This window comes from Caloenas nicobarica, chromosome 2, assembly GCF_036013445.1.
Source record: "Caloenas nicobarica isolate bCalNic1 chromosome 2, bCalNic1.hap1, whole genome shotgun sequence".
Lineage (NCBI taxonomy): Eukaryota > Metazoa > Chordata > Aves > Columbiformes > Columbidae > Caloenas > Caloenas nicobarica.
This window is the reverse complement of record NC_088246.1, coordinates 67,120,762-67,133,362: the sequence shown is the minus strand read 5'-3', so window position 1 is coordinate 67,133,362 and position 12,601 is coordinate 67,120,762. Positions and strand designations below refer to the sequence as shown.

Sequence of the window (12,601 nt, the reverse complement as noted above, 5' to 3'; positions counted from 1 at the left end):
GCGGCCGCCGCTCCCTTGCCGGCGCCCAGACCGGGGCCGCACTCCAGCCCGGCTGCCCCGGCCAGCCCGTCACAGCGGGGCCGCCACCCGCCTTCCTCCTCCGAGGCTGCGCAGGGGTAACCCGTCAGCCGCCGGCGCCCCGCCCTCGCCGCGGCTGCGCGCTGGGAGGCGCAGCGGGCCGCGCTGAGCTGTGCGCGCCCATGCTGTGTGCCGGGATGCTCCCCCGCGCCCTGGGCCGCCGCCGCGGGGCCGCGCGGGGCTGCTGCTGCGCGCTCCGCGGCTGGGCGGGCGCGGCGAGCGGCGGGTCCCGCCTGCGGGCCGCCCCGGGGCAGCCGCCAGGCCGTGGCCGGCCCGCGGGGGCGGCCGTGCCACCGTGCGCCCGGGGGCTGCGTTGGGCGGGTAAGCGGCGGGGCCGGGCCGGGCCGGGCCGGGGGCTGGGCCGTTATCCCGCTTGGCGGCCCCCTCTGCGCCCCGCAGGCCTCCCAGTGCGGGCACCGCGCGGGGGGGCTGGGAAACCAAACCGCCTGTAGCTGTGTCGCTGAGCTAACGGCCTCCTGTCCCAGCGCTGCTGGGCGGCTGTCCAGTTAGTAGGGGCCTTCCAGCCATCGAGGCTCCTTAGTTTCCGTGCCAGGGAATTGTATAGATGGCTTGTAGCGGGACACCCCAAAATTGAAGTGCATGTGCTGGAAGTAGAGCTGTCTTGTGTTTCTTCAGGTCAGTTGTATCAACGTGCCACAACAGAGGCCTCCCAAGCCACCCTGGCTAGCGTGTCTCCTGTTTTTGCAGTGGTAAGTAAGTACAGGCATTTCCGCCAGCGAGGGCAGCTTGTGAAAGATGATAGTGCTTTTTATTTTTTTTTTCCTTAAGCCATCATAAGCACAGATGGATTAATCTCTCAGAGAACATTCTTAGTTCTAAATTGTTGGTTTAAAGTATTCCTACTTGAAGACCAGCTATCATATGCATAGTTCATCTGGATGTTTTTCTAATATAAGCATCTGCTGGAGGTTCTCTTGCTTTAATTGTGAAGACAGCTCAACTCTTAGAAGTGCTGCAGTCAGAAGGTTTCCTATTAAGCTTGTCAAGGCTTGTTAATGCCTTTTAGAAATACTATTCTTGCGTTTTGGTATCTGCAGTTCCGAACAAATGTAGGACTCCAGGAAAAACAAGCTCTCTGGTTTTTTTTAAGTGAGTCTGGAAGCCATTTGCAAACTACTTGATTGACAGTAGCACATAGGCAGGAGGGTAGGGCCTCCTTGTTGAGAAGGAAGAGCAGTCATTCTGCAACAAAGTGCATGCAGCTAGGTCCTTGTGGCCATGTAACACCTGTTGCAGCACTCCTGGAATGTATGCTCAGGTAGGTTTCATTCTTGGAAAGTTATTTTTAAAGCCAGTAATATGGAATTAAGCTACATGGTTTATTAGCAAAACAGCAAACTTTCTGATTAAACTAGACATTGCAGTTTTTCCAATAAAATAATTTTACTAGGAAATAGAAGCATTAAATGCATAATCTCAGTGACAAGTGGTAAGTCGAGAAGGATTTAGATGCAAGTTACTAGCTCAATAGCATTTTAGTGCAATACTCGACATGGGCACAAGGCCTGACAACCCAATTTGTGGTGCCCTTTACTTTTAAAATTTTATTTGTGAATTTCTCAGCTCCAGAGGAAATAGCAAAATTTGTAATAAAAAATGTACGATGTCCTTTCATGCCTAAACAAGCCTGATCCTTCCCAAGGTGTACCTAGGAATGTGGTCATGCAGATGACACTGCTTTTGTTTGGTGTATATGCAAACACAGTGAAATAGATGGCAATTTGGTGCTATATTTTTCTTAATTGGGATGAACTGTAAAGAGAGAGCATAAAGAGTTCGTAGTGTATTTTCCATTTAACTTCTAGGCAAGTGCAAACTATTTTAGAAATTGATTTCTTGTTTTATAGTACTTCTGTGAAAAAAGTATGGTTTTTTTTCCCTCCTTTAGATGAAGCTTGACAAAGAGGGAAATACTACCTATTTTGGTGAGTTTTCATTGTAGTTTTGTTTGTTTATTTTTTGGTTTTCTTTTTTCCTTGTCCAATATAGAAAAGCCCAATTAGGAATCAACGTGGGGTAGAAAATTATATTTGGGATACTTCACTGTGTTTATTTGCGATGTTGCAACATATCCTCTGTTTTGCTGCCTTCTGTTGGTCTTCATAGCATATTTATTGTTACAAGTTTTGTATCTTTTTAAGTAATATTTTGAAAATAGCATATATCATCTCTCACAGGAAGATGATTTTTACTTTTCCCTTTTTGACCAGCATGCTACTTGCCCTGCCTTGTATTTCCCTTTCTGTAGGATTATGTGTGCTTTTGCACAAGTCACTTGGTTTGTGACATGAAATTAATTGTTATGGCCAGCTTTTTCACTTATATCTAGAATTTTTCTCTTTCAACTCAAGATACAGTCTTCTAAACTTTGTAAAAAAATAAATTTTATTGAGGAATTAGTGGGAGGAAAACTGTTTTTAAAGGTAGCACAACTTCTTTTTCTCTTGCAGGACTGAGTAACAGACTAAAATGTAATCTCAGAACATACATGCTTATCCCCTAAATGTCTTCATCTAATAATATTTTTATGATAGAAAAGAAGAAAACAGAATTGTACCAGGAATTGGGTCTTCAAGCTCGAGATCTAAGATTTCAACACCTGATGAGCATTGCGACTAGGAACAACAGAATCATTGTGAGAATGGAGGTAATGGTTTCCCTATGGATGAGTGTAAACCGAAACCACTTCTTATCCTTGCAGTTGTATTTTCTTGCATGGTTCTTTTCATACCAGCTTTCTGTGACATGCAGTCCAACAGTAAATGTGTCTTTGAGGCTTTATCAAGCAATCAGAGGTACAGGTTTACCACCAGAACATATTAATGACCATTTTCCTGGTTGAGCGCAGGAGAAACGTTTCTAACATGGCAACAGGAGTAAAGACTTAGGAGAAGCCTCTTCTCAGTGATACCACCACTAGCACAGTCTGGTGTGTGAAACATGGGCAATACACTGGTTGGCAGTTAGCATGGGATTCTGTTATTTTCCTGCCTGAAAAGACATTTGAAGAGTGTCTTTATAAAAGCCTAAATTATCAAATGCAGTACAGAGTTAGGAGAAGACAGAAGTCTTCAGAGATTTTTTTTTTCAGACTTGTACATGTACTGTCTTTTTCAGTTCTTGAAGGCTGTCATAACACCAGAGTTTCTTCTGATACTAGATTATCGTAATTTAAATCTGGAACACTGGGTCTTCAATGAACTAACGTCTCAGCTGGCTGGGGAAGGTCAACTAGTTACATATTCCCTGCCCTTTGAATTCCGAGCCATAGAAGCAATCCTGCAGTACTGGGTGAGCTATATCATTGTTATTTAAATTGATTTGGACGTTGTTGCTTCATAGAAAGGACAGTATCATTTTCTTCTTGCATTAATATTTATATATACATGTTTCTGTATGTATTCCACACTTATTGTAGGAACTCTTTGTTTACTTTTGGCTTCTGTTGGTATACTTTTTATTATTTTGTGTGCACATGTGTTTCCATTCCCTTACCAAGAAGGTGCTAATTGGAAAGTTCATTTTTGGAACAACTTATGTGAGGATGTGATGGCTTCACCATCATTTGGACAGACAAAAAAACAAGTCAGAGTACCTACCTTTCTGAAGACATTCTTTAGTTTTTAATAGAAGTCACTCAGAATTGCTGAGGTTTTTTGTCCTCTTGGGCAGAAGTCAGATAGTGAGTTCCCAGCTATCCTTAAATATCTATGCTTGCTAATGCTAATATGACGTTTCTAGACAAATAGTGGTTTAGCTTTATCAGCCTTATTGGTGTGGTTGTCACTGGGTTTCAGTTCAGAGCAAACCACTTTTTATAAAATGCTGTATTTCGCACTGGTTTTATCTTGTAAGTGGTATCCCTATAGCGAGTATTTCTTGGGCATTGGAAAGCAGATTGTGTTAACTGCCTATTACTGTGAATTCTGTGTTCAGAGACAGGAGTCAGTTGCCCAAATCATTCTAAAGGGATTGCTTTAATTCTTATAAAGGATCATGTTGTTATCTAGATCAGCAAACTGCAGGGGAGACTGAACACCTTGCAGCCTCAGATCCTTGAGACACTGGAAGCTCTAGTGGACCCCAAGCTTTTGTCTGTGGATAGGACTAAACTACACATTCTCCTGCAAAATGGCAAGAGGTAAATAAGAGTAAGCTGTGAAGAGACTAGAAGATGACCATAGAAAATTACATGCAATTAAATGTTAGAAAAATGGTATCTAATATTAATTTCCTAGATACTGTAATGCAGGGTTGTGCGTCCTATTTGTAAATGTAAAATTCGGTGTATGAAATGCCTAGTGATACAAGGAAAAACAGAAAAAGGGAAATCTGCTCTGAGTTGTTAGAAATATGTTCCAGCTTCTTAAATAGCATCTGACAGAACAAAATTATACCTAAGAGAGTAAAATAACATCATGAAAATGTTCCCCATAATGGAAAACAAGGTTAGCTGTTGGATCTATGCTTTGAAGTTACAAGTGCTAATACATTGCTACCTTCATCTATTAACCCCTCTGAAATGACAGTGCAAATATGCACTCCCTACTTGCTCACAGAGTGCTTGTTCTTGTCTGACTTACTAATATACCCAGGAAACATGTGAATCCCTTTTAGTGTGTGTCTGTAGCTCGCTGGTCCCCAGACAGATCACTGCCACTGTTAAGTGTGTGGCCTGTAGAGAATTTTTTGAAGCAGCTCCCGCTTGCTTCCTGCAAGGAAGTCTTCGTGGCCACTCTGTCTGGTGAGGGTGCTGGCTGGCAAACTCATTTAGAGATTACCTTTGTGCACTGGTGCCAGTGGAGATTACTTGACCTTTTGCCTGTTCTTTCTTCAGCTTGTCAGAACTGGAAACGGATCTTAAAGTTTTCAAAGAAACAATTCTGGAGATCTTAGATGAAGAAGAACTAATAGAAGAGCTCTGTCTATCTAAATGGACTGATCCACAAGTATTGTATGTATATTTTGAAACCATTTTTTTTTTTTAAGTGTTTTCTGTTTAAGGAGAACTTGAGCACTAAACTGGGTGTTCCCTGCCAAAAAGCAGAAATAAGTAGACTATTTTTTTTAGAGCCCTAATGCTTCCCACTTCAGAAATCACTGTATTTGCCATTTTGGAGAGGGACTCTGTGAGCACTAGTCAAATTATGCAGTTTCAAATAGAACTTGACATAGCAGGCCAGCTCAAGTAGTATGTATTGGGGTGGGAGCAGGATGGCAGGAGGAGGAAAAGTATTATTTTTTTAATACAAATTAACACTTTGTGGGAGAATTCCCTTCAGTTTCACAAGAAAAAAGAGGCAAGTGGGATGTCACTTGCATTTCTAATGCATCTACTGGAGCAGTATCAGGAGGGCTCTGAATTCCAGGCTGCTTCTGCACCAGCAGCTGGTCTTCATCCTGGTTTTGCTCACGGCTTTCCTTTGGACTTAATACAAGCTGCTGGCAGGTTTCTTCTTGCCTTGTGGTAGACAGTGTGTAGGGAACATCTAGGAAAGATACCAAGGTCACCTTACACTCTCACATCGGGAGAAACCCTCAGTCATCCCTTCTTCCAGATACCACTATTGCAGACAGGTAGGAGAGGTGGTAGGAGGTTGTGTGGAGTGCTGGAGCCACACCACAGGAGGCAGCAAGGCAGCCTGTGCACCAGGCACACGATGGAACACTGGCCACAACAGCACATTTTGCTGGCAGTGTGTGGGCAGCTCTTTTGGCCCCAGCAGTGATGCAGGTGATGTGTGATATTTGATAAACTCAAGAAGCCTGAGAAGGTGTGGAGGAACCCAGGCATGCGTGATCAGAGATCACTTGCAGCAGGAATGGTGAGCTGAGCGCACGAAGACCAGGTGGACATCTCTGTGTGAAGGGATGGCAGACTGTCAAAGATTCATAAGACACATGGAGGCTAATTAATGAAAGCAAGTCAGATGACAGTTATTTTCAAGTCCTTATGCCTGTTGGGTCCCTTTGTATATCTACAGAGGAGCCAGTGTACAGAGAGTTACTCATCAAGTAGGACCTTGAGCTGAATCTGTAGTACAGCAGATAGTGCTCTAAGGCTTTCAAGTCCACAACTCCTCTCAAATGCGTGCAATAAAATCCCCAAGGTTTGAAGGGCTTTAAAATTAGCCTGGCTAACTCAAAGTTTCTGCCCAATAAGAGAGAAACCAGGGGCTCTGTTAAAGGTCCCCAGGGAGCTTATGTGGTTTGATTCTTAAGGCACATCACTTATTTTCTAGGAAAAACATTTTGGAGAGGTGTGTTCAATAGCAGTGTCAGGAGGAGATTCTTTAAAAAGTTTAGTCTCTATAGAGGAACTAGGTCATACCACAAAAGAAAAAATGATAAAGAATCTTCCTGCTGGTTTCCAAACTCTTGTGGATCTTGGGTGTGTGGGCTTTCATCTACACAGAGCACAGTCCAATACCCACCAGAAACATACGTGCTCCAGAGAAGGCTACTGCAGCAGCAGTCGCACCATGAAGTAAAATGAAAGTCTCTCAGACTTCACTTAGGAGAGCAGCATCTTCCATTTGATGCTCGCTCTTTGGTTGCTTCATGCTCCCAGAACGTTTTGCAGTAGTTACTGTGTATAGCTGAAACACCTTAGAACTAAACTATTTTAATATACACCTAAAACATACCCCTCACTGTGTCATTGTTTGGGTGTTGAGTTTTTATGGTGTTTTATTCCTGCAGTTTTTGACTGCACTGTTACCAGCTTCCACCACTTGAGGGCACCAAGAAATTAAGCATCTCCTTTCAAAAGTGTCAACACTTTATAGTAACTTTATAACAATATAAACATTTATACTAATATAAACTTTATAACGAATATAAAATTTCTATAACTTTTTAATATCTGAAAAAGAAAGTGTTGTGCATAGCTATAGCACATAAAATGCTAACTGCTTTATTCAAAATAATTGACTGCCTATGCTGATTGGCTGATAGATGTAAAAATATGCCTTTTATTTTAAGGTGTTGATGGAAGTTCTTCATTTAAAAGATTGGATTTTGAGATCTAATGTAAGCACTCTTCTTGGCTCGTCCCCATAGCTTGTGTGCCTTGTCTTAACACATCAATAATACACTTCTATACAACATGTCACTAACCAGAAAAATATAAATTGTTGCTCACAGTGAGGAGAGTACATCTGGGATTGACCATGCAGAGGAAATGGAGCTACTGCTGGAGAATTATTACAGACAAGCAGAAGATCTTGCAAATGAAGCTCGTGAACTCAGAGTACTGATTGACGACTCGGAAAGCATAATCTTTATCAACCTGGACAGGTTAGCCTCCTTATCTGTTGGACTGCCAAAAGCTGAGCAGAATTTATTGCTGCCAAGGCTTTCTCAAATCTCTGCCTGCAAGGAAAGTTGGGGAATTCCATCTTCATGAGGATTTGAGTGGACTTGCAGTCACACAACAAGAAGTTGCATTGCGCTTTTCTTATCAGTGAACTGGATAAAGCAAAGCGAAGCAGCAAGACACCCTAATTAATATATGTAAAAATCTCTCTACCTAGGCATCAGCTTTCACTAGTAGGAGAGACCAAATTTTTCCAAGATGCCTCTGGGGAGCTATTCACTAGAGGAAATGTCTGCAAATTTAGGGGCACAATAAAATTCTACTTAGGAAAGTTTACTCTTAATTCAGCAAAACTGAAACTTATTTAAGTAAAAGTCTGACTTGGCTACTCAGGTGTTTGGTACAAGTTGCTGTATCACTCTATGGAATGATACAAAAATGAAAAACTTTGGATCAAGTTATTTTTTCTCTCTGTATGCTGCGGTTTTCACTACTAGTCAGCTTTCTTACTGAATAATAATTAGCTTGCATGTGCAAGCACATGCCACTCTGTCTCTGAGGTCAGTGTTTAATATTCTTTCTCCTCTTTACTGAGGAGTTACCTCTAGAAGCAATTGGTGGATGCTGCATCAGGAAACCACAAAAATCCTTTTGGGGAAGACTTGAATACGGAATTCTCCAAAAAAGGCTCAAGTTTGTAGTCTGCAGCATTTACTGACTCTGCTGCTTTGTAAACATATTTATTTGCAAGGTAACAGTAAATTTTTGTTTCTTGTGAATACAAACATATAAATTTCAGCCAGTTAGTGGTGAGAGAACACTAATCTCTGTAGAAATTTACTGTTACTCTGTGTATATACACCTCTAAGAAGTGAGTGATGCTGGAAAGTCTGCTGATGATTAAGCAGAACCTGGTGCCTTAGAGGTATCCCGATGCAGCAATTTCAAAACGATAGCCTCTTTATGCTGTTGTTTCATGAATTTTGTCACTGGGTTGCCTAATTCCAGCATGAGTTCCTCTCTTTTACCATTTTGTTTTAGTGCATGCTGTATGGAATGTGCAAACTTAGGCAGCAAATCAATTTTTGGGTTCCCCTTACAGATGTTTCTCCCTTCTTTAGCCACCGTAATGTGATGATGAGACTGAACTTGCAGCTGACTATGGGGACTTTCTCTCTGTCTCTGTTTGGACTCATAGGAGTTGCATTTGGTATGAACTTGGAGTCATCTCTTGAAGAGGTGAGGAACAAGTGCTGTGTTGATCATAAAACATGGACCCTGCTCTTACAGTACATTTTATATTCAGTATAACTTAATTCCTTCTGTAGGTAAAGTTCCAGATTTATATTAGTGCATGAACATAATTGAGTGCAGTGAGTGATTTGTGTATTCGTGTAGTCCCTTTTTTGTAAGCAAATTACCATATGGGTAACTGCACAGTATTGCAGCCTTTTTTTGATGTCATGTCTGTGGAAAAGAAACAGGAAGACAAATTTGTTGTCGTATAAGGACTGACTATAAAGCAGTATTAAGATTTCTCTAGTGATCATCTATTCTTCTGAAAAGACCAGCTTTGTCTTCCAGGTACAAGGGTATCTGGCAAGCAGCCAGGGCATTCCCAGTACACCGGAGGAAATACTGTCAATCACATGTTTGTAACTAAACTGGGGGGACAGGTACAAACTGGGGGTACAAATTTACAAGTGCATGTGCTATCTTTAAAACAAAACAAAAAAACTCCAAACAAACCAAACAAAAAAAGCGCAAAGACTCCTTCTTTTCCAAATCCATTAAACAGAAGGGTTGAATTTCCAGACTTCCTGGTGAAGGAATGAAAACTGTATGGGGTAGTTACAGAATACGCTAGGGTGATTCCTAACTAAAATGCTTTGCTATGAAACAGCCCTTTTCCCAGGGTAGGGCTTGGTTGTTGATGGTAGAGAGTTTACCACTTCCTCCCATAAAGGAGAACACTGGTGGGGAGTGAGAGATTATCTTTGGTTAATCCCTTTTCTGAAGAGGGAATTGGGTGACTAATGGGAATGTTCTGTTGGTAGGACCCCAGAATATTTTGGCTGGTGACGGGGATTATGTTTCTGGGAAGTGGTCTGATATGGCGACGCTTGCTTTCCTTCCTTGGGCGGCACCTAGAACCTCCACTACCTCCTCACGTATGTATAGCAGGCTGGGGCTTCTGCTTCAGGTTCCGCATGTACAGCCCATTTCTGAAGAAGAAAATAAGCCTTTGCAGAAGGTTGGGCCACAGAGCATGAGGGACTTCAGCTCAGTGTCTGCTCCTTGACAAAGGAGAAGGTTCTCCCTGGCTGGATTGAATGAGGTGGGAAGGCCCAGCATTGGCAAAGATAACACTTGAGCAGTAAGATACTGCTCACTGTTGCCAGAAGCAAAGCTGCAGGCTGTTCCTTGGGACACGCTGTATTTGCTTTCACCTGGCAGCCCAAGGGAAGCCAAGGCCAACGGTGGAAGCAGCCCTGGTTTGCCTTCTCAGCTGCCACAGCAGCCTGTTCGTAGCAGGGTACATAACAGATGCTGCCCTCCTCCTCCTCTCACTCACATACTAACTCTGGATCTGTAGTCCCTGTCTTGTAAAAGAGAAGGTAAAGATAAAAGAACGATGAGGACAGGTACAAGCTGTAACATCTCTCTGGACATTGATGGCGTGGTTGTGATGTCCTGACTGCAAATCTGGAGTTTGTCATAGCTCTTCACATGAAGATTTCCAAGGAGACTGTCTTCAGATGAGCAAGATCTTGTATGGGACTTCTTCCCTGTTCACCCTTTCCTGCCAAAGCTTGTGGGACTGTATTGTCTGCGTCTGTTCTGCACTCTAATATTAATAACAGGGAATTATCACTGGGCTTAAAAGTTAAGTTGCTGCAAGTGACAAAAGAAAGGGAGACCTAAGTAAATTCTCCTTTTTCCCTCCTCTCCTTTCCCACTAAGAGGCATATGGAAGTAGTTCATTGTGGATTGTGGACTATGGCTACAACTAACTGGATTATCCTCAAGTGTTGCTCAAAACCAACTCCAGCACATCCTGACTCTGGCTTGGAGAAATGTACAGAAGGGGTTTAGGGAGGGAGAAGCCAGATGCATTGTCGGAAAATAAGGGGAGAAAAAACAGGCTTCAGATCTTTATTTCCTTCTGCTGCATACAGAGCAGCTTCTCATGTAATGACAGGCTGTTTTGTATCTTGCCCTAGGTTCCTGCAGTGTTGAAAAAATCCCAACCAGCAGCTGGAAGAGTGGAGATAAAGAACAACCTTAAAGCAGAAACATTTGGGCTGAGCAGAAGCACGTTAACAAACCAGTAGGAACAGCAGGAATGAAGAGACTTTTACAGGGTGGACTTTGGACACTTTCCTTGGATTTGTTCTTCCTTACTGAAAACTGCAAGAATTTTTAAACTTGCTAATTTAATATTTATTTTGTGCCAAAAACCTATGGTGAGATTTTAATGCTCACACGCAAGGAGAAAAACACAAGGTAAATCAGCAACATGGTTTCCACAGTAGTCTCACCTCTACCCCGTGTATGTTCCATTAGTTTTCTATATCATGTACATGGCCTTACTTTTTTGGGCATTCTCAGTTCAAGTGTTTCTGTCAAATACGTCTTCACGTAATGGCCTTTCTTAGAACAGTACTTTCAGCTTAAAGGATGACAGCAGTCAGCATTCATCAATAGTTCTGAGCCAGGAATCTGACTTCAAATGTCAAAAGAAAAATCCACCCTAGATGTGGCCTTTTCAATTACTTTTTTTAAGCAAAGTTTAAGAAACTTTTTTTTTCCAAAGCAAAAAGCATACCTAACATCTCTTGTGAAGCATCACCTCTAAATTGGCAGTAACCAGAAATAACAGTTCCCCTTATTTTAAGTGAGCAATAACAGGCTTTGAAATGTAGCTACGCATCTTGGGTGTTCCTTAACAATTAACTTAGGCCCAAAATGTTTACAGTTTTAGTAACAGGAAAAGCAAGCCTTTGGATAATGTACACTTGGGTTGCCATCTGCTGCTGTTCCAACAAGCATTGTTACAGCTGCAGTTTAACAATTTGTTGTCATAAGGACTGATTCAAATGCTGGTAAAAATCAACAGACCAGTTGTTGGTTCCTCTTAAGCTGGGCTTTGCTTTCTCTCATTTCTCCAAGAAGACAAGACAAAGCATGGACTAGTGTGCACCACAGTACGTAGCTGGATTAGTAAAGGGTGTGGAAACTTGCTGTCCTGTGATGGACTGAAAGGAGGAGTAAAATTCTTATGCCCACTATTTGTATTTTTTTTTCTTAGGACTTACCTCTGAACTCTTGAGGTTGTTGTTCTCCACTGGTTTCTCTCAGTCTGTAGAGAGAGCATGAAATCCTTCTAAATCAGGTCACAAACTCTCATTTGGGTTTTTTTAACCTCCCTGTAGCCTACAGTGATTAGCTCCATAGGTGCCACCAGATAAATCACTGTACTGGCAGGGGCTGGAAAGACAATAACTGTAGCTGTGAACACTTTTACTCAGGACTAACGAGTGAAAAATGAAAATAAAAAGGTACATACATTAAAATTATGCAGGTCTGTGATCCTAGTTTGGTTAAAATCAGGTGTGTGTAATTATTTTCAAACAGTTGTTCTTGCTCTGTATGTGACTTCAACTAAAGATACAAAAGGCATGAGAAGGGGAAAAAAATCAATGGGGTTTGTAATGGTTTTGAGTTTTTTAGCCGATTTTTTTTTGCAGCCTTTTTGCTTAGCAGGTAGAGATGTAAAAAAACCTCTAACCTGAGCAATCCAGTGGAAAAAACACTGACTCACATACCTTGGCTGATAAACCCCTGGAAAACCCAGTGCGTGAAGGGATATGGATGCTGATGTTTTCAACCAAGTTGTAGTTGAGTTACGCCAGGACTAAGAACTGTTGGTGCAGCTGTTTGGGAAGCTTTAACATAGGCTTTCCGAGCTCTGTCTTTTGTGCAGAGAGGCTTCTGTGAATTGTATTGACTCCTTTTCCTGTATATAACTGACTTAAAGCACAATAAAAGCACTGAGAGACACATCTTTTACCAGACTGCCTTTCTCTCTAAAGACATATGCAAACATGTAATGGTTTTCTTAAAATCCAAGTAATCAAAATGCATTCATGTGCAATAAAATTACTCTCTGATCATACATAG

General features: G+C 42.0%; 1 protein-coding gene across 1 annotated transcript; it reads left to right on the top strand.

Annotated features, from left to right (window-relative positions):
* Positions 1 to 200: 200 nt before the first annotated feature.
* MRS2 (magnesium transporter MRS2) lies at positions 201 to 12,481 on the top strand. Its single transcript, XM_065628159.1, has 11 exons — positions 201 to 399; positions 715 to 788; positions 1,988 to 2,024; positions 2,634 to 2,746; positions 3,217 to 3,390; positions 4,110 to 4,240; positions 4,937 to 5,053; positions 7,246 to 7,398; positions 8,539 to 8,656; positions 9,475 to 9,588; positions 10,642 to 12,481. The coding sequence occupies exons 1-11, from the start codon at positions 201 to 203 to the stop codon at positions 10,750 to 10,752; spliced, it is 1,341 nt and encodes a 446-aa protein (XP_065484231.1). The 3' UTR covers positions 10,753 to 12,481.
* Positions 12,482 to 12,601: the final 120 nt, after the last annotated feature.